The following is a 21,247-nucleotide window of genomic DNA, read 5'->3' on the forward strand; positions in this document are numbered from 1 at the left end:
TTATTCCATTTTAGCAAAGTTCCTTTGCTTCTGCAAAGTTTTTACAATTTCTGCAACTTTTCAGCTTTTTCAGTTAGTTTTTGCAGACAGCTTCAGCTTTAAAGCATCCACACTGCATTTTCGCAGGAAATGCAAATTTTTCTAGTTTTGAACTGTGCTTCACTATTCACTACAGATGAATGCACTGTAAACACCTGCGTGTGAGTCACTTTGGTCACTTTGACAGTTGTACTGGTAATAATAATTTTCCCTTTGTGTCCTCAGAGAGAACAGTGATGTTGGTGTGGAGGAGGAGGAGCAGTTGTCCTGCTGTGCTTTGGGTCAAGATGTCTCAGAGGATTCAGTCGCTACCAGTTGTGGCGTCTCTGTCCAAAGTAAGAGTCGGTATCCGTGTGCTGATGAACACATTTTTGAAAACTTGACTTCTTGTTTTGTAGGTGCATGAAAAAGATTTCATTCGATTTTTTATGGTATAGGTTTTTTTCCTGTTTTACTTTGAATGTTGTTTCCTTTCATGTCTCACGTTAGTTTTACTTCCTGTCTTAATTATTTTTCACCTGGTTTGCTAAAGTTCAGCTGTCATGTTCCCCACCTGCTCACAATATCAGGCAATCCTCAATATATACTACTCAAAACAATCAGAGGAACACACTGAAAACATAATGGCTCTCGCGCGGAGAAAAACATGCTGGAGATCAATACTGATGCAAACTGGGTGATGTGTTGGAAACGAAAGGATTCAATTGTTTGTTGGAAATAAATGATCAAAATACTGGATACTGGCTGAATCCAAATACAAACAGAAAATCAGAGTGAAAAACGCTGCAGCAGGCTTTTCCATTTGGCTCTGATTTCATAGCAGCAGCTCAAAATGAAATAGTTTGTATGGCTGCGTGTGCTGCTGGGCCAAAAGTTTAGCTGGTCATTTGTAGATTTTTAGATGAAATAAAAAAAAAACACCCAACAAAAGATCATCTAAAGAAGAGCAGAGTTCATGTACACACTTTATTAAGCAGCTACTGTACAACAAGAACAGAATCATGTAAATGGCCAAACAACAGCAACAGTAATCCCAGGGTGTAGCACAGCAGGCAAAGAGACGCAGTAGCACAGAGAGAGTAAAGGATCACATGGAGAACAAATGGAGCGCGCTCACGAGCCCTCTCTTCGTACAGAGCCAGAAACTTCTGACCCACAGAGCTCACTAAGACGACAATAACTCGTTTTTCCCACACAGATATAACATCACACTGAATGAAATTACATGTAGCAGATTACATGAACTATATAAGATGAGGATTCGCGTATTAAGCATATTCAGAACTATTTCCTTCCATTATTTTCTTGGGTTAACAGTTTTTGTTGCTTTTCTGCTATCGCTTAAATTTTATTCATATAGCACCAAGTCACAACAGCCACCTTAAGGCACTTTATAGTGTTAGGTAAAGCCTCAGTAATAAAGCCTCAGACAACTCCCTACGAGCAACGACTTGGAGACATTAAGAAAGAAGAACTCTCTCTTTGTACAGTCGAAAACTGAGACGGAACCAGGTTCAGTGACGGGCCGCCATCCACCACGACTGGTTGGAATGAGGGGAGGAGGGCAGGATAAAACCTGCAGGCTGAGAGCAAAGTGCTCCATCTATCTGATATGATACTGTGAGGCCTCTCAGATAAGATGGGGCTGTTTTATTATGGCCCTTTTTATGTGAGAAGCATTTTGAATTCAGCTCTGGATTTAACAAGAAGCCAATGATGTGAAGCCAGTATGAGGGGGATTTTCCCTCCTCTTAAAATGTCTCATTAGGAACATTTTTAACAGTTGCTTCTTGTCTCTGCTGTGACAAAAAAAAGGTTCTGATTATGAATCAAAATGTTTTAAATAAGTCACACACTGGTTATAACTTAATGCTGAAAATGTCATGTTACACGATTTACTATTTTCTGAAGCTTATTTACAATTTACAATGCTTAACACCATTCCCATCCCTCCCGTCGAAAGATAAAAGTCTGTTTTTCATGCAGTTTCACACACTAAAGACATTTCATTCTTTTTGGTTTCTTGTTGTCAATCAGCAGATGCGAGTCTGGAAGACGTTTTAGAAGAATATAAGATCAGTCTGAGGAGGAGGTTTGAAAGTGTGACTGAAGAAACTGATAATACAGGAAGTGGAACCCTCCCGAACAGGATCTACACTGAGCTCTACATCACAGAGGGACAGAATGAAGACGTTCATAACCAACATGAGGTGATGCAGCTGGAGACAGCTTCCAAGATGGAGGCTCTTGATGACATTACAGTCAGGTGTCACGACACCTTTAAAGCCTTACCTGACCAACAGAGACCCATCAGAGTGGTTCTGACCAACGGCGTCGCTGGTATTGGAAAAACCTTCTCAGTGCAGAAGTTCACTCTGGACTGGGCAGAGGGCTTGGAGAACCAACATGTCAGTGTGGTGGTTCTGCTTTCATTCAGGGAGCTGAACCTGATCAGAGATGAGCAGTACAGTCTTCTGGAGCTGCTCCATGTTTTCCATCCAACATTACAGAAGGTCACAGCAGAGAAGCTGGCTGTCTCTCAGCTTTTGTTCATCTTTGACGGCCTGGATGAAAGCAGACTGTCATTGGATTTCACCAACAGGAAGCTTGTGTCTGATGTCACACAGAAGTCATCAGTCAGCCAGCTGCTGACAAACCTCATCGAGGGGAATCTGCTTCCCTCGGCTCTCGTCTGGATAACTTCCCGACCTGCAGCAGCCAATCAGATCCCTCCTAGACGTGTTGACAGGGTAACAGAAGTACGAGGCTTCACTGATGCCCAGAAGGAGGAGTACTTCAGGAGGAGATTCAGTGATGAAGAGCTGTCCAGAATCATCTCCCACATGAAGACATCCAGGAGCCTCCACATCATGTGTAGAATCCCAGTCTTCTGCTGGATCACTGCTACAGTTCTGGAGCACATGTTGACTACAGAGCAGAGAGGAGAGCTGCCCAAGACCCTGACTGACATGTACTCACACTTCTTGTTGGTTCAGATGAAGAAGGGGAACAAACATGTGGGGGGACATGAAACAAGTGAGATGGCTGAAAGGAAATTTCTTCAGAATCTGGGGAGGCTGGCATTTAAACATCTGGAAAAAGGAAACACCTTCTTCTACCAAGAAGACCTAGATCAGTGTGGTCTGGATGCTACAGAGGCCTTGTTGCACACAGAAGTTTATACGGAGATCTTTCAAAGAGAGCAAGGTATCTTACAGAAACCAGTCTACTGCTTTATTCATCAGAGTATTCAGGAGTTTCTGGCTGCAGTCTACATTTTCTACTCTTACAACAACAGGAATACAGAAAGAACAGGAAGACTGGATGATTGCAACTCATCTCTAGATGTCTTTCTAAGTAAATTAATGAAAAAGTTACTCCAAAGTAAAAATACCCACCTGGAAAAGTTTGTTCGCTTCCTTCATGGCCTCACTCTGGAGTCCAACCAGAGACTCTTAGGAGATCTGCTTGGTCAGACCGAGAACGGTCCAGAAATTATTCAGAGAGTCATCCATAATCTGAAAGAGATAAACCTATTTGGACAGCCTCCTGCCAGAAGCATCAACATCTTCCACTGTCTGATGGAGATGAAGGACTTCTCAATATTTCAGCAAATCCACAAGGAGCAACTTTCTTTGATGAACTGTTCAGATCTGACCTACATGTTGCAGATGTCCGATAATGTTCTAGAAGAGTTAGACTTGAAGAAATATAACACAACAGAGATTGGTCGGCAGAGTCTGATTCCAGCTGTGAGGAACTGCAAAAATGCTCGGTGAGTACGGATTTGATTAAAAAAAAATTATAAATCTTTGTAGATTAATAGTTTAATTTTTCAGACATTCTCAGTATAATGTAATATAATGTTTGGGATCACAAGCATCAACCCTCCCATGGCGCCTCAACCCCTCATCTTAATGGGCCACATGATGGAGTGAGGCGAGGTCTAACAATGCTTTCACCCAAAACCTCTGATGATAATGACCCACGCTTTTTTTCACACCTTGGCTCATGTGGTGAGCCACATGGTCAATAGTGGGTCAGTAACCCTCTTAAGTAGGGGTGTCAAACTTCATTCCTCGAGGGCAGGTGTCCTGAAACTTTTAAATGTGTCTCTGCTGCAACACACCTGAATAAAATGAATAGGTCATTAGCAAGACTCTATAGAACTTGACTGCATGCTGAAGTGGCACTTCAGCCATTTGATTCATGTTACAGCAGCTCAGCAGAGTGAATGAACACAGTGCAATAAAAGTACTTTTGGAGGTACAAAACGTACTTTACTTACATTTATGTAAATTTAATTGAGTAGGGTTAGGGGTTGCTGTCTATACTACACAGTAACCTGAACTGTCTATCAAAGTAACCAATCACATAATTGAAAAATGCCCACAATGCTTTGCTTTGACTTTTTTTCAGTTGCAAACTAAATATTATTTGTCCCACAGAGTCAATGTGATCCATAGCATCATCTTTCATTAAATGTTTTGTAATATGCATGTCCTTATAGACTTGCTGCCTGCGGACTGTCTAAGATGCACTGTGAAATTGTGGCCTCAGCTCTGAAGTCCAGTCCTTCACATCTAATAGAGTTGGACCTGAGCGAAAACAACTTGCGTGATTCAGACGTGAAGCAGCTATTTTCTTCACTGGAAAGTCCAAACTGTAGACTGGAGACTCTGAGGTCAGTTTGCTAACAGTTTCTGCTCCTTAACATATTCAACAAGATAAAATGATCGACTTGTGTCCTGACTCAGAAGTAACCCAAGAAAGGGAATATATTTCTTTGTGCTGTGTAACTTTGTAAGACTTGGTTTGTGTTCAGAAGGATGATTGTAATATAGATAAAATAAGAGTCAGAATCTTATATTTCTAGACTCCAGTGAGACATGTCTACATGTGATGTTATTAATTACTTTTTTCTACATCCTTTATTCACTATTCAGATTGAGTCGCTGCAATCTGACAGATGTAAGCTGTGATGCTCTCAGCTCAGCTCTAACATCCTACCCTTCTCGTCTGAAACATCTGGACCTAAGTAGAAATAAACTGCAGGATTCAGGAGTAAGCCATCTGTGTAGTTTTCTGAAGAACCCACAATGTAAACTGGAGACTCTAAGGTCAGTAGGTTACTGCTTTCACCAAATACATTTACGTCAGAGCAATGATCCTGTAAACCTGCAGCCTTTTCAGCTCCACCATTCCTTAGTGAAACTGTTTGGGGGAGAATGGTGACAGTCAAAAAGCCAAGTCACATGTTGTACAGCACATTTATAAACAACAGCGCGCACACAAAAAAACAAAAATGAAAGATAAATCAGAGATGGGGTTTAAAAGAAACCCCAAAGTAAGAAAACTTGAGCAAACTACATGGTTTTTCAAACAGGTTCTCATCAGTGGGGTGAAATAAAAAATAAATTCTCAATAAAAAGAGAATGATTGCTTAGACACTGTTAATGACAAAACCATCAAAACCGATGAAGACAGTCTCTGTTTTATGTGCTGAATTGCTGCATCAATTAAATATTTTAATGCTTTATCCTTAACAAAGTGCGTCAGAAATCTTTCTTATTTTATTCATTCATTCAGAATTTCAACTCAATTTAAATTAAAAACCAAAAAATTGGTTTCAGCCTGATGATTAAAGTGTCTAATGCTGGAGAGATTCTGATATGAAGAGGCAGTTTGTTCCACTGTTTAGGAGTAACTGCTATAAAGGCCCAAGCTCCCCTATGTCTGGACCTCCAGACAACTGAGGCAAAATAAAGGCATGGATAATCCCTACAAATGACATCAGGGGCCCGTTCTTCGTACCTCGCTAAGTAGGTTAGCCGGATTAGATTGTTGACGATTTCGCGTGATCCTGGATCAGTCGGTTCCCCGAAGCTCATCCGGGACTTGCTGTCATAGCAACAGAGCCGTAAGCGTAAACCTGCTCGGGAGCAGGTTTACTTTATGTAAACAGGATTAGATCGCGGCCACGCAGGTATGTCCGCTTCATTTATACGAAAGCAACAGCGATAAATAAATAACATCAATGTAACTGAAGATAATGCAGCACTTGATCCTTTTATTGATGTCACACAGATACATACAGGTCATTTCCTAAAAAAGGGAAATGTACTATTAACATTCTATTACATGTATTTGATTATTACAGATGTAATTCATATTTCAGAGTAGTAATTGTAAATTACTTCGTGTAATCAAGATGAGAGACCACGGCTATAAAAGCCAAGGTGGATTTGGGAAGCCTGTCGCAGCCATGTCCTGTCCGTATACGCGAGCCACCCATTGCGGAAGGTGCAAGATTGATAAGGAGAGTCCTCAGAATTCAGCGTATATTGCGGGACAGACAGGATCCTTTAGCTCAGCGCGACAGTGTGCTCATAGAGAGATATCGATTTTCCCGTGAGGATATTATTTACTTAACCAACTTGTTGACGAGGGGGTGCAGGACCACCACCTGTCTTTTTTTGCTCTGCCCTTTTCTTGGTTGCTGTTATAAACAAACAAACAGATTATTTCAGGCTCTCTTTCCAAGAGACGACAAGCAATATAAGTGATAAATATTACCATTCTGTAAAATATTCTTATATTTCACTTTTACTTGTTCCCATGTTCTAGTGGGTCCTGTTGTGGCTCTAATGTGAAAGAGGATATAATATAACAATATAATATAATGTAATATAATATTGGATAATATAGTGTAATATGATAAATCTACCCTACCGCCTACTGGTGTTGGCCAGAGGGGCCGATGGCGCGATATGGCAGCCTGGCTTCTGTCAGTCTGCCCCAGGGCAGCTGTGGCTACAACCGTAGCTGCCTCCACCAGTGTGTGAATGTGAGAGTGAATGAATAGTGGCATTGTAAAGCGCTTTGGGTGCCTTGAAAAGCGCTATATAAATCCAATATATTATTATTATTATTATTAAATTACTTACGAGTTTAATTTGTCAGCAACTTTCTGCCAGCCCTCTCTCCTTGCTTTTGCAGCCTTTGCAGTGTTCCCTTGCGTTCTGATTAAACTCTGAAACTCCTGAAATCCCTCACTCAGGAGTTCTTGCTCTGCTGCCGAAAAATACCGAGCCGAGCGCGCTCCTTCGACATTTTCGCCGACCAATCAGAGGGTTGCCGATCAATGTTTCTACTATCGATGCGTAGCCCCTTTTATGACACCCAGTGATGTCACATTACTGCGTCCAGCTGTACTAATCGTCAACAGCAGGTGTGTTCGGGGAACCGGATTAGCGAGCTCACGGTTAGCGCGATGATTTGATCTTGGATGTGTCATTTGATCTTGGATGTAGTAAGCAACGTACGAAGAACGGGCCCCTGCTTTGCAGTTAGCCAAAGTTTAAAGAAATTAATTTCAACAGTATTTTTATTGAGCCCAAAGGGAGCATAAAAATTGCCAAAAGAGCTGGGCCAAAAATAGACCCCTAGGGTAAGCCCAAATGACAGGTCCCCTAAAACCTATTTAATGTAAAACTTCTGTGGGTTAAACAGGTTTAAAACCATTGTCAAAAATTAAGGAATTAAGGATTAAAGTGTCTCAACCTAGAGTTATGGATAGCATGATCTATAGTATCAAGGGCAACACAGCAGGCTATGTACTAAAATGGCAGAACCTCCTGAGTATATAATGGTTACTGAAAGTTAGAGCAAGGGATCAGAAAACCAGTAACATCTGTCAGAAGGATGTTGGGCTCATGCTTACAGGAAATGAAGCTGGATTACATCTGACAGCCTCGCAAGATGTATATAGACATCAGTTGTTGAACTGCTGGAGTAAATCTAATTTCACATCATTTGTTTTCTCATGGAACTTTTACTTTTGTCAGAAAACAACTGATCTGTTTCATCAGTGAACACTAGCTTTTATTTTAGAGAACTAATATCTGATTGCATAATCCTATTGATTATTCAATATCTGATTTGATGTTTCATTCTCAATTCAGATTGGATGACTGTGGTTTGTCAGAGATAAGCTGTGCTTCTCTGGTCGCAGCTATTAAGTCAAACCCTTCCCATCTGAAACATCTGGACCTGAGTTTTATCAACATGAAGGATTCAGGAATGAAGAAGCTGTGTGATTTTCTGGAGAGTCCAGGTTGCAGACTGGAGACTCTAAGGTTAGACACGATGCTTTTGTTGTATGCTAAGATGAATATGATATGAACAATTATTGTGGCTGATATCACTAATGTCATGAATTTTGGGGCTCATGAAACACCAATCAATTGATCCCTGTCAGTTAATGACTTTTTGCACTGTGGAAAGCTGACATTTACAAGTGCTAGTAAATTGCTGGGATAAAACCTTAGCAAATTATGTGGTGAGCATGGTTGTGAATTTTGTCAAAGGTGTAAATTAGATTAAATATTGCAGCACTTCACTCAGTTCTGCATTGTTGGAAAACGGTGGGGGAAAATGACTTGCTATTGTTTGATAGGGTTGTCAGTGGGAGAAACGTTTCGTCAAAGCTGGGAAGGCTCCTAAGTAGAGCTCCAGGTGATCAAGGAGAGAAGGAAAACTGCTGTCTAAGCGAAAACCCGTAGTGGTCCTTTGTGTCAAAAGTATCGGAAATTCTGAGACACATCTTCACTAAACATCGCGTCTCTCTAGCTTTTAAACTCCAAAGCACACTGCACCAAAAATTGGATGAGGATGTCCACATCCTGGATGAGGAGGAATCCTGGTTTGAGCACGGAGTCAAGGAGGCCATTTACATGAAAAAGGAAAGACCACCTCTGAAGGAGGGGGCCTAAGGGTACATCTGTCACCATCTTACAGTGCTGTGATTGCAGCCATTCCCCAACTCTCTGTGAATGGAACTCGTGGCCAATGAACAGTGGTCTTGGATTAGTGGTTGTTGATCAATAGTCTATCCCTCGGTGGTTGTTGAGCAATTTGCATATTAATGATCAAGGAACTGACCTCACAGCCCATTGGTCTTTCAGTGGTGCTGGTGTCAGTCATTGTGCAAATGTACTGTTTATAAGGTTGGAAACCTGCAGTCAGCTGAGACTGAAGAAGTCACTTGGATGAGTGACGAAACGTTTCTCCCACACAAAAAAACGCTAAGTCCAGATGTGCAGAATCAACTTTTTGGCATCTACTTACCTGGATGAAAGAGCATGCATCAATATATCAGTGAGTAAATTTATAGACAAAACATGTCACGTCACCAAACATGTTGATTCAGAGTCAAACTTTTTCTGAATAACAAGCAGTTTTAAACCATCAAAGAGACCTTTTCTTTTCATCAGATGTCCACTGTGTTGCTCCCAGCAACTGTGAACCATAGGACACTGGTAGAACACATTGAACCTCATGTTGAGTCTGGCAATGACAAAAAAGGGGAAGGGTCATCCCAACAGTTTACATCCACCAATTTACGTAAAAAATAAAGCCCGGTCTACCAGCAACAGCAGTGATGTGATTTCATTTCATTTCATTGTGTTTTGTTTTGTTCTGTTTTGTTTTATTTTTACTTTCTATGCCAAAGTTTTTAACAGTTTATAGACAGCCTGAGGGAGAATAAGGAAGGAAGGAACCACACAATTTTACCATTATTACATTAGAGACAGCAAAAAGTAGTCAAATATCACTCTTTTGTTACATTATACTCACGAAGAACGTTTGGCCAATATTTCCTCATTTTTATATAGAGAGTAAAAAGAATAGCCAAGGCTGGACTTGAATCCAGTGCACTTTAGCAAGGACTCAGTAGCCCTCAGTATATTCACAAGTCACACTTATCTAAATCAATTAGCCTCTGACTCAGGACTTCTTAGCATTAGCAGCATGGTATTTTTTTCAAATCCCAAGGTTAAAACATACTAAAAAGTTATTTACATACTCTGTCTATGCTATTAAAGGCATTCAGAGGCAATGCCAATCTGTGAAAATAAAATCGAAGTTGATTAGAAAATGTATCTGTTTATGTTCATAACAGAACAAAGGGTGTTTGCAGCGGTTTCTGCTGACACTGGTAGTAAAGCAGTACAACAGTCAAGATGTTTGTGTATGTCTGTTAAAAATTGTTGTGGGAATCCAAACCTAGATGTGACACCCATCTCAGTTGTGGTTATGACTTTACTAAACATCATCAGTACTCCAAAAGAATAGAATGCAGAAGTAAGGGAAGCATGGAGCGGTTAGTGCTAAGCTAAGGGTTACCCCCCTCTCAAGCAGGCGTTCCCTACCATCTTGTTGGTGAACATTTACTCTGTATGTCTGTGACGTTGTAGACATTTACATTTACACTATGGAGAACTATCCACTGAGCAGTGAGGGGCTGCTGCAGCTATGTGCGCACAGAGCTGACTGACAACATACTAGAGTCTTGAGTTGAGCTGACCACTTCACAAAATGGACAGAGTAGCTATGAACCCTCTGCAGCAATTCTAAAACACTGACTCATTCACCCAGCATTGTTTTATAAACCTGCATATTTTTTTGTCTTTTTACAGTTTGAGGGGCTACTATTTGTCATCAATCAGCTGCGCTTCTCTGGGCTCAGCTCTGAGGTCCAACCCCTCCAACCTGAAACATCTGGACCTGAGCTTCAACTACAACCCAGAGGGTGCACTAGTGAAGAAGCTAAGCGGTTTTCTGGAGAATCAAAAGTGTAAATTGGAGACTCTCAGGTAAAACCAAATATCATTTATTGCAGAACATGTCCACTGTTAGTTTTTAAAGTAAATTTGTTTGTCCATTCTAATTAAAATGCATGTACAAAAGATCCACTGAACTCAGGTTTGTTTCAACTGATAGCTGATCAAGTAGTGTGTCTGTCAAGGTTACTTCAGCCTGACTGCATAAATAATGTCTGATGATCATCTTATCATACTGATCCAGAACACATTAAAGCAAATTTTCAGATTTAGGACCTTAAAGCATTTTTATGGTATAGACCCAATATATGTTTGAATGTTGTACTGACAATTTGATGTTTTTGGAAGAATGTCCTTCTCTTAAATGGACCATCACGTCAAAGTGGCCTTCCTGTTTAAAGTGAAAAACTAATCAATCAGGATAAATTAAACTTGAGGTATTTATTTAAAACCAGCACATCTGGTGGTGAGTTTACTTTCATGTTATTCTTTTTTCCAGATTGATTCGCTGCAATTTGTCAAACGAAACCTTAACAGCTCTGGTCTCTGCTCTGAAATCCAACCCTTCCCATCTGAGAGACTTGCAGTTAAGAGGAAATGACCTATGTGATTCAGAATTCCACAAGTTGTGTGGTTTTCTGGAGAGTCCACAGTGTAAACTGGAGAGTCTGGGGTTAGTTCATGGACTGTCTTTCAGAAGGCTTTACAACTTTTAATTTGTTTCAATAAAGAAGGCGTGGATAGTGTGATGGATATCAGCTGTGCCACCCAGCCTTCCTTGGCACTGTTCCCTAAACCCGCTGCTTCACCCCTCCCCTGCAGCTGAGCCACAAACCACACCCTGCCACATACCCCCTTTTTCCCAGTTTGGGCCGGGGGGCCATTCGGCCTTGGATGAGGTCAGTCAAGGAGCAGGTCGGCTCCCAAACGTTTGGCACAAACTGGTGGTAGAGCTAACACATAGAGAGAGACAACCCTTCACACTCACACCTATGGGCAATTTAGAATCACTAACCTAACCCCACTAACTGCATGTCTTTAGATCACCGGTCCCCAACCTTTTTCGCGTCAAGGACCGGCCTTTAAGGTGTCGCGGATAAATAAGACAAAGTAAAATGATATGACTATAAAAAAAGCATGCACGGCAGACCCAGTTGTGTTCTGTACGTTTTTATTATTATATGCACAACACCAACGGCACCCAGGACTCGCGGACCGGTACCAGTCTATGGCGCGTGGGTTGGGGATCATTGCTTTAGACCAGGGTCTCGAACTCCAGTCCTCGAGGACCGTTGTCCTGCACCTTTTCCAGTGTCCCTTTTGCAACACACCTGAATACAACGAGTAGGTCATTAGCAAGACACTATAGCTGACTGCATGCTGAAGTGGCAATCCCTAACCCCACTCAAGTAAATTTAAATAAATGTGAGTGTCTGGAAAAATGTACTTTTATTGCACCATGTTCATTCACTCTGCTGAGCTGCTGTCACATGAATCAAATGGCTGAATTGCCACCTCAGCATGCAGTCAAGTTCTATAGAGCCCTGCTAATGACCTACTCATTGTATTCAGGTGTGTTGCAACAGGGACACATGGAAAAGTTGCAGGACACTGGCCATTGAGGACTGGAGTTTGAGACCCCTGATTTAGACTGTAGGAGAAGATGGAGTACCCAGAGAGACTCCACACAAACACGAGGTGAACATGTGAACTCCATACAGAGAGACTCTAGCTGTGTCCCAAAACGTAGGCTGCATCCTTCGGAGGCCGCATTTGAAGGCCGGTTACGTCACAGCCAGGCGACGTCCCAATTGGTCGACTCCTTCAAATGCGGCCGACAAATGCATCCTTCATTTCCCCGAAAAAAATTTTTTTTATTTTTTTTGCCTGTCCTGTTTGGCTCTTTTGCCATCAGAATTGTTGTCTAAAGGCGAAGAAAGATGCCCAACGGATTTACTTTACCAAATAGACCATCCCAGCCTTGCCGTAATGGTCTATTTGATTCACCTTTTATTGTTTATTTTATTTTATTTTCATTTGCTAAACACGGGACAGACTTGAATGAGGAAAAGAAAAGGGAGAAAGAAAGAGGGAAAGAAAAACAGCGGGGAAGAGGGACGGGGATAAAGGGCAAAAAACAAAAACCAACAAAACAAACAGACAAAAAATACATCTATCAGTCACCTGGATCACCTGTTGAGAAAGAAAAAAAGAAAACAAGCAGAAGAAAAAAAAAAGAGCAATACAATAAACAACATCACGATGATATATGGGAATATAACAGTAAATACTAAATATTAAACATTATTGTGCAGCACATAAGCTCGACAGCGCACAGTGTGCTTTGAGGTAGGAGCCAAAAAGGGTGGTGGGTGGTGTGTGTGTGTGTGTGTGTGTGTGTGTGTGTGTGTGTGTGTGTGTGTGTGTGTGTGTGTGTGTGTGTGTGTGTGTGTGTGTGTGTGTGTGTGTGTGAGAGAGCACCTGTGTGTACACCTGTGAGCATGTGCGCGCTTGTATTTAAAAGGTTCCTTCATGTAATGATCTGCTAGAGGGTGTGGGGGGGGCCACAGCCCCGTCCTCCAGGGCATGAAGCAGGTATGGAGGAGATCAAGACTCCAGACATCCAGAGGCCCCCAGAACACAAGAGACCAAGGAAGACCAACAGAGGGGCAGCCGCGCCACTGTCCCAGAAAGAGCTGAGGAGAGTCCCAGATGAGGGCTCACTCAGCAGCCGCGGAGCAGAAGCCAGGGGGGGTTGCAGTGACGTGCCCGTGAGCTCCACCGGCAGCCAGCTGTGCCTGAGTGACCGAGCCCCAGGCCGAGAGGCCGAGGGCACCCTACCCCCGAAGTGGCCCGAGCGAGCCCCAGGCTCCAGGCCCCGACAAGCAGCCACCAAGGAGTGAGCCGGTGTGTATCTAGACGCCCATCCCCGGACACAAAGACCCACCAACGCACCGATGTCTGAGGGCGTCTGCCACTGGCAGGGGAAGTAGTGGGGGGAGATAGGCCTCCATACCTTGGAGGGCCTGAGATGAGATTTCCCCGAATTTGAAGGATGGGTCGGGTGTGTCCTTCGTGGCCCACCATATCCCAGAATTCGTAGCGCGGCCCAGCTAATTCCAGTTTCCAACAATGGTGGCCGCTACTAAGTTTTAAAATTACTCTTATTTCTCTTTCTGGGTCACAAAATAAACTTAACATATTTTCAGGCGAGAAAGTGGCTGTGTAAACTTCAAATATCTCCTTGGTTTATCAAGACATCGCATAAAAGTGCTCCGACGTTTTCAGAGACGTCTGTTACCCACCCGCTCGATAGCTGACCGGGGGGTTCAATGGTCACTCGAGCCGGCGAGAGCAGCGGACTCCCGGCTTCATCATTTTCAGACCCCCGCTCTTTCGCTACTCAGGTTAAACATGATATATAAGTCACTCGGATAACTTAAAAATGTTATTGCTTGCCTTTTTTCGGTGTGTTATTTGTTCCGGAGCAAATTGGTTTGGCTGAGATCAAAGTTAGATTAGATTAAATAAAACTTTATTAATCCATCAGGTGGGTTCCTCCGGGATTTTCACACAGCTGAATAAACGTCAAACAGAAAACGGTCCAGAATTTACGCCAGTGCCCTGTTATGTTTTAGATAGCAAGGAGCAGACGGCTGAGTTTACTCCACCGAGACAGTGGTGACACAAATCTGAAGGCTAGACTGTCCCATTTCACAGCCTCGCATTTCCGGCCTTCTCATTCTTCGAAGGACCCGGCCCACGTAGACCACGAAGGCCAGGTCCTCCGAAGGATGCGGCCTACGTTGTGGGACACAGCTTTTGTGTCTTTCTGTGGTGGAATTAAACTCAGGGCCTTCTTGCTGTGAGGCTATGTGTTAACCAGTGCGCCCGGTGCCTTATTCTATCTCCGATCCACACAAAATGGGGGTAGCTCAGTGCAGCATAAGGGCGCGCCATGCGACCATCAATTTTTATCACTTTGGAAATCTTTGCCTTGTGGGAAATCTCTAGTATTGGGAAGGTTACTTTTAAAACGTATTCCACTACAGATTACAGAATACATGCTCAAATGTATTTTGTAACACATTCCATTACATTACTCAATGACAGTAACGTATTCTGAATACTTTGGATTACATAATATACAGGGAGTGCAGAATTATTAGGCAAGTTGTATTTTTGAGGAATAATTTTATTATTGAACAACAACCATGTTCTCAATGAACCCAAAAAACTCATTAATATCAAAGCTGAATGTTTTTGGAAGTAGTTTTTAGTTTGTTTGTAGTTTGAGCTATTTTAGGGGGATATCTGTGTGTGCAGGTGACTATTACTGTGCATAATTATTAGGCAACTTAACAAAAAACAAATATATACCCATTTCAATTATTTATTTTTACCAGTGAAACCAATATAACATCTCCACATTCACAAATATACATTTCTGACATTCAAAAACAAAACAAAAACAAATCAGCGACCAATATAGCCACCTTTCTTTGCAAGGACACTCAAAAGCCTGCCATCCATGGATCCTGTCAGTGTTTTGATCTGTTCACCATCAACATTGCGTGCAGCAGCAACCACAGCCTCCCAGACACTGTTCAGAGAGGTATACTGTTTTCCCTCCTTGTAAATCTCACACTTGATGATGGACCACAGGTTCTCAATGGGGTTCAGATCAGGTGAACAAGGAGGCCATGTCATTAGTTTTTCTTCTTTTATACCCTTTCTTGCCAGCCACGCTGTGGAGTACTTGGACGCGTGTGATGGAGCATTGTCCTGCATGGAAATCATGTTTTTCTTGAAGGATGCAGACTTCTTCCTGTACCACTGCTTGAAGAAGGTGTCTTCCAGAAACTGGCAGTAGGACTGGGAGTTGAGCTTGACTCCATCCTCAACCCGAAAAGGCCCCACAAGCTCATCTTTGATGACACCAGCCCAAACCAGTACTCCACCTCCACCTTGCTGGCGTCTGAGTGGGACTGGAGCTCTCTGCCCTTTACCAATCCAGCCACGGGCCCATCCATCTGGCCCATCAAGACTCACTCTCATTTCATCAGTCCATAAAACCTTAGAAAAACCAGTCTTGAGATATTTCTTGGCCCAGTCTTGACGTTTCAGCTTGTGTGTCTTGTTCAGTGGTGGTCGTCTTTCAGCCTTTCTTACCTTGGCCATGTCTCTGAGTATTGCACACCTTGTGCTTTTGGGCACTCCAGTGATGTTGCAGCTCTGAAATATGGCCAAACTGGTGGCAAGTGGCATCTTGGCAGCTGCACGCTTGACTTTTCTCAGTTCATGGGCAGTTATTTTGCGCCTTGGTTTTTCCACACGCTTCTTGCGACCCTGTTGACTATTTTGAATGAAACGCTTGATTGTTCGATGATCACGCTGCAGAAGCTTTGCAGTTTTGAGACTGCTGCATCCCTCTGCAAGATATCTCACTATTTTTGACTTTTCTGAGCCTGTCAAGTCCTTCTTTTGACCCATTTTGCCAAAGGAAAGGACGTTGCCTAATAATTATGCACACCTGATATAGGGTGTTGATGTCATTAGACCACACCCCTTCTCATTACAGAGATGCACATCACCTAATATGCTTAATTGGTAGTAGGCTTTCGAGCCTATACAGCTTGGAGTAAGACAACATGCATGAAGAGGATGATGTGGACAAAATACTCATTTGCCTAATAATTCTGCACTCTCTGTATTATCAGGCTTTTTACAGCTACATGAATGTCCTATTGTGTGATTTATTACTTTTACTGAAGGTTACTCGCCATACCAACACCAACTAAATGTTTAAATCTTAATATAAATGAGTAACAGTAGGTGGACATTAGGTAAGGCTGCACTTTTTGCAGTGATCTCTTATAGAAAACTATTCCGCGCGTATATAAAACAGGTCCGCTGCTCCGAACCGTAGTAAAGGGACCTCTGGCTAATACGTCGGGTTCGTGTCGGGCTCGTAGCCAAAAACTAGCTTTACTTTGTTGTCTGGGTCAACTTTGCTAGCGAGAGACAGAGAGAGGCGTTGAAAGGCTGCTGCAACCGAACTTATTGTTTCGGAGGAAAACAGGAACACGGTGTACAGTCGAGTCTTAATAGCTTACTTACAACTGGGCTCGTCAGGCTCTCTTTTTGGCTGCAGTGGTTATTATTATATTTACATGCTTCTATCTCCCATTTCTGCTCGATGACAAGTTGTGCTTTTCAACTTTTTCTCCCTCCCTCGCTCACAGACACATAACGGATATGGCAGTCCATTCTCCCTGCAGCACGGACTACACTGCCCATGAGGCTACATTCTTTAGGGCTATGCCTGTAACACTCTGCCTGTTGTCTTCATATTAAATAACTTTTTAAATAATAACTTTAAAAAATATTCCTTCACGTCGTTATGCAGCCGCAAGTAGAGGTGACATGGGCCAGGAGATTGAGACACAGGCATTAGAGCCTCTTAATGCGTGTTTTGTTTGGGTTTCCAGTGGCGTGGAATTACCAAAAATAGAGAGAGCATAGCCTAATGTATGAAACAGGAAAAGACCGCCGTATAATCCATTCATTTCAACAAAGTAACTGTATTCTGAATATCACCTTTTTAAACGGTAACTGTAACAGAATACAGTTACTCATATTTTGAATTTTAAATACGTAACGGCGGTACATGTATTCCGTTACTCCCCAACACTGGAAATCTTCAATGGAAATAATTACTGGAGTCAGCGGTTCCCTGAGAAAGCCTCGCCATTTCCTACACTCCAGAATCTGCGTCGGACAACGTTCAATGCAGCGAGCAGCAGGCCGCAGTGATGACAGGTCCCAGAACGTCCTCTTTGGCACCGGGACTGGACAATGTCCCACAGCTGGTTATGGCTGCCCCACCAATTCTCTCACCTGGGCTAACAGGTGGTCCTCTGCTAACATCACCACGATGTTCAGGTTGGCCAGTCAGTGGCAGTGCACTTACTCCACGGTGTCTGCTAGGAGTCCCTGCATGAACCACTCGAGCATGACAAAGTCCTGCAGCCGAGCCTTTCCCTGGGGCTGCAGCCACGTGTTTGTGCAGCCAACTGGCATAGGTAAAAGGCCGGTCTTCTTTCCCCATCTGCTCCTTCTGGAAGTGGCAGCTGTGGTCCTCAGGGAAGATAAGATGAAGCATATAGTCAGGGCTCACCATGTGTTTATACACCACTCTGCATTTAATTTTCAGTTATTATTAATCGTGCTTCCACAGCACATCTTTTGTCCCGTCTCCCTCTCCTAACCCTCAACCAGCAGATGGCCCCGCCCCTCCCTGACCCTGGTTATGCTGGAGGTTTCTTCCTGTTAAAAGGGAGTTTTTCCTTCCCACTGTCGCCAAAGTGCTTGCTCATAGAGGGTCGTCTTACTGTTGGGGTTTTCTCTGTATTATTGCAGGTTCTTTACCTTACAATATTAAGTACCTTGAGGTGATTGTTGTTATAATTTGGCACTGTATAAATAAATTGAAGTGAATTGAATATGCTAAACTGCACATTTAACATATATATTAATTGAGTATTAGTTATTTTACCTACCTTTATCTTTTTCATTCTTTATTCAGAGTGATGGACTGCAGCTTGTCAGAGAAAAGCTGCATTTCTCTGGTCTCAGCTCTGGAGTTCAACCCCTCCCATCTGAAACATCTGGACCTGAGTGAGAACCATCTGCAGGATAATGGGTTTCAGCAGCTGTGTAATTACCTGGAGAATCCAAATTGTGAACTAGAGACTCTGAGGTCAGGTCGCTGACTTATTTGTAGATTTTGGTAAAAAAAAATTAATTAATTAATTCAATAAAAAAAACAACCTGTAAATAGATATCTACCTTAGCTGTTATCTTCTATCTTCTTGTCCTGCATTTTTTTTTTCATGTGTCAGACCTGAAAACATCTGAATGGATAGACAATTTTTATCTCATATCTTATATATTTTCAGACTAAAGGGCTGCCATTTATCAATAAATGGCGGTTCTTTGGTTTCAGCTCTGAAGGCCAACCCATCTCATCTGAAACATCTGAATCTGAGTGAAAACAACCTGGAAGATGCAGTTGTGAACCAGCTGTTTGATTTTGTGGAGAGTCCACACTATAAATTGGAAACTCTTACAGGTTTTTATATCTTTGGTTACAACTTCCATGTTTATGAATCAGGTGATATTACAGAAACACAGATGCAATCTCCATATCTGAAAACTTTAAGATAGCTTGAAATTAGAGTCAATCTCTGAAGTCCCTTTTCCATTAGTACCTACTCAGATCAACTTGACACGGTTCACCACAGTTTTATGGGTTTTCCATTAGGTCATAGTACCAGATACTTTTTTTTTTCTTTAGTACCTGCTCGGCCAGGGTTCCAAGTGATCCCAGCAGGTACTAAAATGTGATCTTGTCAGAATGCTTGCCCTTGATTGGCTGGTCAGTGGTGTCACTTGATGAGTCGTGAGAGCCTTTTTTTTTTTTCTTTTTTTTTTTTTTTTTCCTTCAGAAAATTCAAAACTGCCATTTTTGAAACCCGGCAACGAGGGAAATGGCTACAAAAAACAATGCCATGGTCTCCTGAGTCTGACAAAAAGCCACAAACTCAGCACCAGGTATATCATCGCCTCTATATCCACATTTGTTGTAGCATTTGTGCTACATACTAATTACATCACGGGATGCTCAAAAGCGTTGCTATGGCCACAGCCTCTAGATTGTAATGAAAAACCAGTCAATCCAAGTCAAGTCGTGGCGATCCGTGGCAAGTCAGAGTAGCTACTAATGGAAAAGGGGCTCAAGTTAAGGTTTGCAGTAATGAAGCAAGACTCGTTCCACTCTGGATTTCAATAAACATACACATTCCAGCAATATGTTAATATGAAAGCTGAGAGAAAACATGCTACTTAGCTGCTCCAAATAAGTGCATGCCGCTCATTATACGGGATGTGTTGCATTTTTGTCTGACAGCTAAGTAAGCATTTTGACCACTCAACTATGACTATTTCTTCTTTTCTCTACAGTTGTGAGTGATCAAGATGATGTGGGTCCTGAGAGAGAATGAGCTGTGCCTGATGATCCAGAGATGTTGAAGAAATAGCAGCTTGTTTGTAAAGAGGCTCTGACTTTGCCATATTACTGGGATGAAGTATTTAATTACCGGACTTCATCCAGTGATGACACATGGAATTTAGAATTTAGATGTCTCAGTTAGTAATTTAAAATATTTGGTTCAAATTATTGTGAACAAAAATCCCATTTATTTTATTTTTAACTTGGGTTTTTTTTGGGGGGTTTTTTTTCTTTTTTGCTTCCTGCCTTGATATAGATTTACATTTAGTTTTGTAGCATACAGTCTTATTACTTTTATGTAATTCCACTTCCATTTTTCCATCAAAGGATCTGTAAACAGCTAGAATTAGGCCCACAGTTGAATGTCCTTTTCTGGTTTCCATAGGAATTCCTCAGCTTGTTGTACTTGTACTTTTGCTATTGGGTTTTGGATAATTTCTTGTAACAATAGGATAAACATGGGATGGAAGGAAAAAAAAACTTTAGCATACATAACAAATCAACTATGCTATCAGGTGCCTTTTTCACCAAGACCGTGAATAGTTTATCTGACAATAATCATGTATATTGTTTGGTGCCTTCTAGAAACAAACAGGAAAAAGAAAAAACACTAATCATTTTTTATTCTATTTTTGTGATATTAAAAGATGTCTGCAGTGTGCATTCTATTACATCTTTAGTTTCTATTGAAAAAAGGGTGTAATTAGTGATTACTATGATTATTCTCATAACTGCATTTCTTATTCCACAATAGCGGAAATGTTTTTCCATTGTCATATTTTTCAATTATTATTTTACAGGTATTTCTTTGGCTACTTTCATAATGTAAAACAAAAAAGACAAAATGTTCCAAGTGAACTAGGTGCTAATTTTCAGATGCCAGGTCTACATCTAGAATCAAAATGAGCACATACATGTAAAGACAAAAAAAAATAAAACTTTGGTTTTTTTTATAGACACCAAGACTTTACTTGATTTCGGGCTTGTGTTGTAATGTTTTTTTGTTTGTTTGTTTTTTGAAGATACATGACCTTTCCATGACATCTATAGATAGTTTTTGGTGATGTGTTTCTCCTTAAGATGCATCTTTTTACATTTTTAGCATGCTCTTTTTTTTAAGATGAATAAATTAATTTCTCCTCATCTAATATGGTAATCTCCTTAAATTGTCTTAAATTTGTATGGTTTAACTACACTATTCTATGGTGCATTACTGGAATTTGTTCCTTAAACATGTTGTGCTGGAGTAAATTATTTACTCACAATTATTTCTTTTGCTCAACTATATTGCCAAACATATTCACTCACCCATCCACATCATTAAATTCAGGCGCCCAATCATTTTGATGGCCACAGGTTTGTAAGACCACATCTTTAGGATTTGGGCTCAGCCCCTTAGTTCCAGAGAAAAAGACTCTTAATGCTTCAGCATACCAAGACATTTTGGACAATTTCATGCTCCCAACTTTGTGAGAACAGTTTGGGGGATGGCCCCTTTCTGTTCCAATAT

At 41.6% G+C, this 21,247-nt stretch overlaps 1 protein-coding gene across 9 annotated transcripts in view; it reads left to right on the plus strand.

Moving 5' to 3' along the window:
- Positions 1-20,696, plus strand: part of LOC308398412 (protein NLRC3-like) — a 37,218-nt gene extending 16,522 nt beyond the window's left edge. For 5 of the 9 annotated variants that reach the window (XM_080885045.1, XM_080885042.1, XM_080885044.1 and 2 more), the window contains exons 3-11: positions 265-374; positions 2,077-3,814; positions 4,550-4,723; positions 4,986-5,159; positions 8,004-8,177; positions 10,521-10,697; positions 11,164-11,337; positions 18,253-18,426; positions 18,626-20,696. In XM_080885045.1, the coding sequence (XP_080741171.1) occupies positions 265-374; positions 2,077-3,814; positions 4,550-4,723; positions 4,986-5,159; positions 8,004-8,177; positions 10,521-10,697; positions 11,164-11,337; positions 18,253-18,426; positions 18,626-18,893 (3,163 nt within the window). In that variant the 3' untranslated portion in view covers positions 18,894-20,696. Of the gene's footprint in view, positions 1-264; positions 375-2,076; positions 3,815-4,549; positions 4,724-4,985; positions 5,160-8,003; positions 8,178-10,520; positions 10,698-11,163; positions 11,564-18,252; positions 18,457-18,625 lie in introns of those variants that run through there. The other 4 variants (XM_080885047.1, XM_080885046.1, XM_080885048.1 and 1 more) reach the window with 4 other exon arrangements.
- The last annotated feature ends 551 nt before the right edge of the window (positions 20,697-21,247 follow it).

The sequence above is a fragment of the Rhamphochromis sp. 'chilingali' genome, assembly GCF_963969265.1.
Source record: "Rhamphochromis sp. 'chilingali' genome assembly, chromosome: 6".
Taxonomy (NCBI): domain Eukaryota; kingdom Metazoa; phylum Chordata; class Actinopteri; order Cichliformes; family Cichlidae; genus Rhamphochromis; species Rhamphochromis sp. 'chilingali'.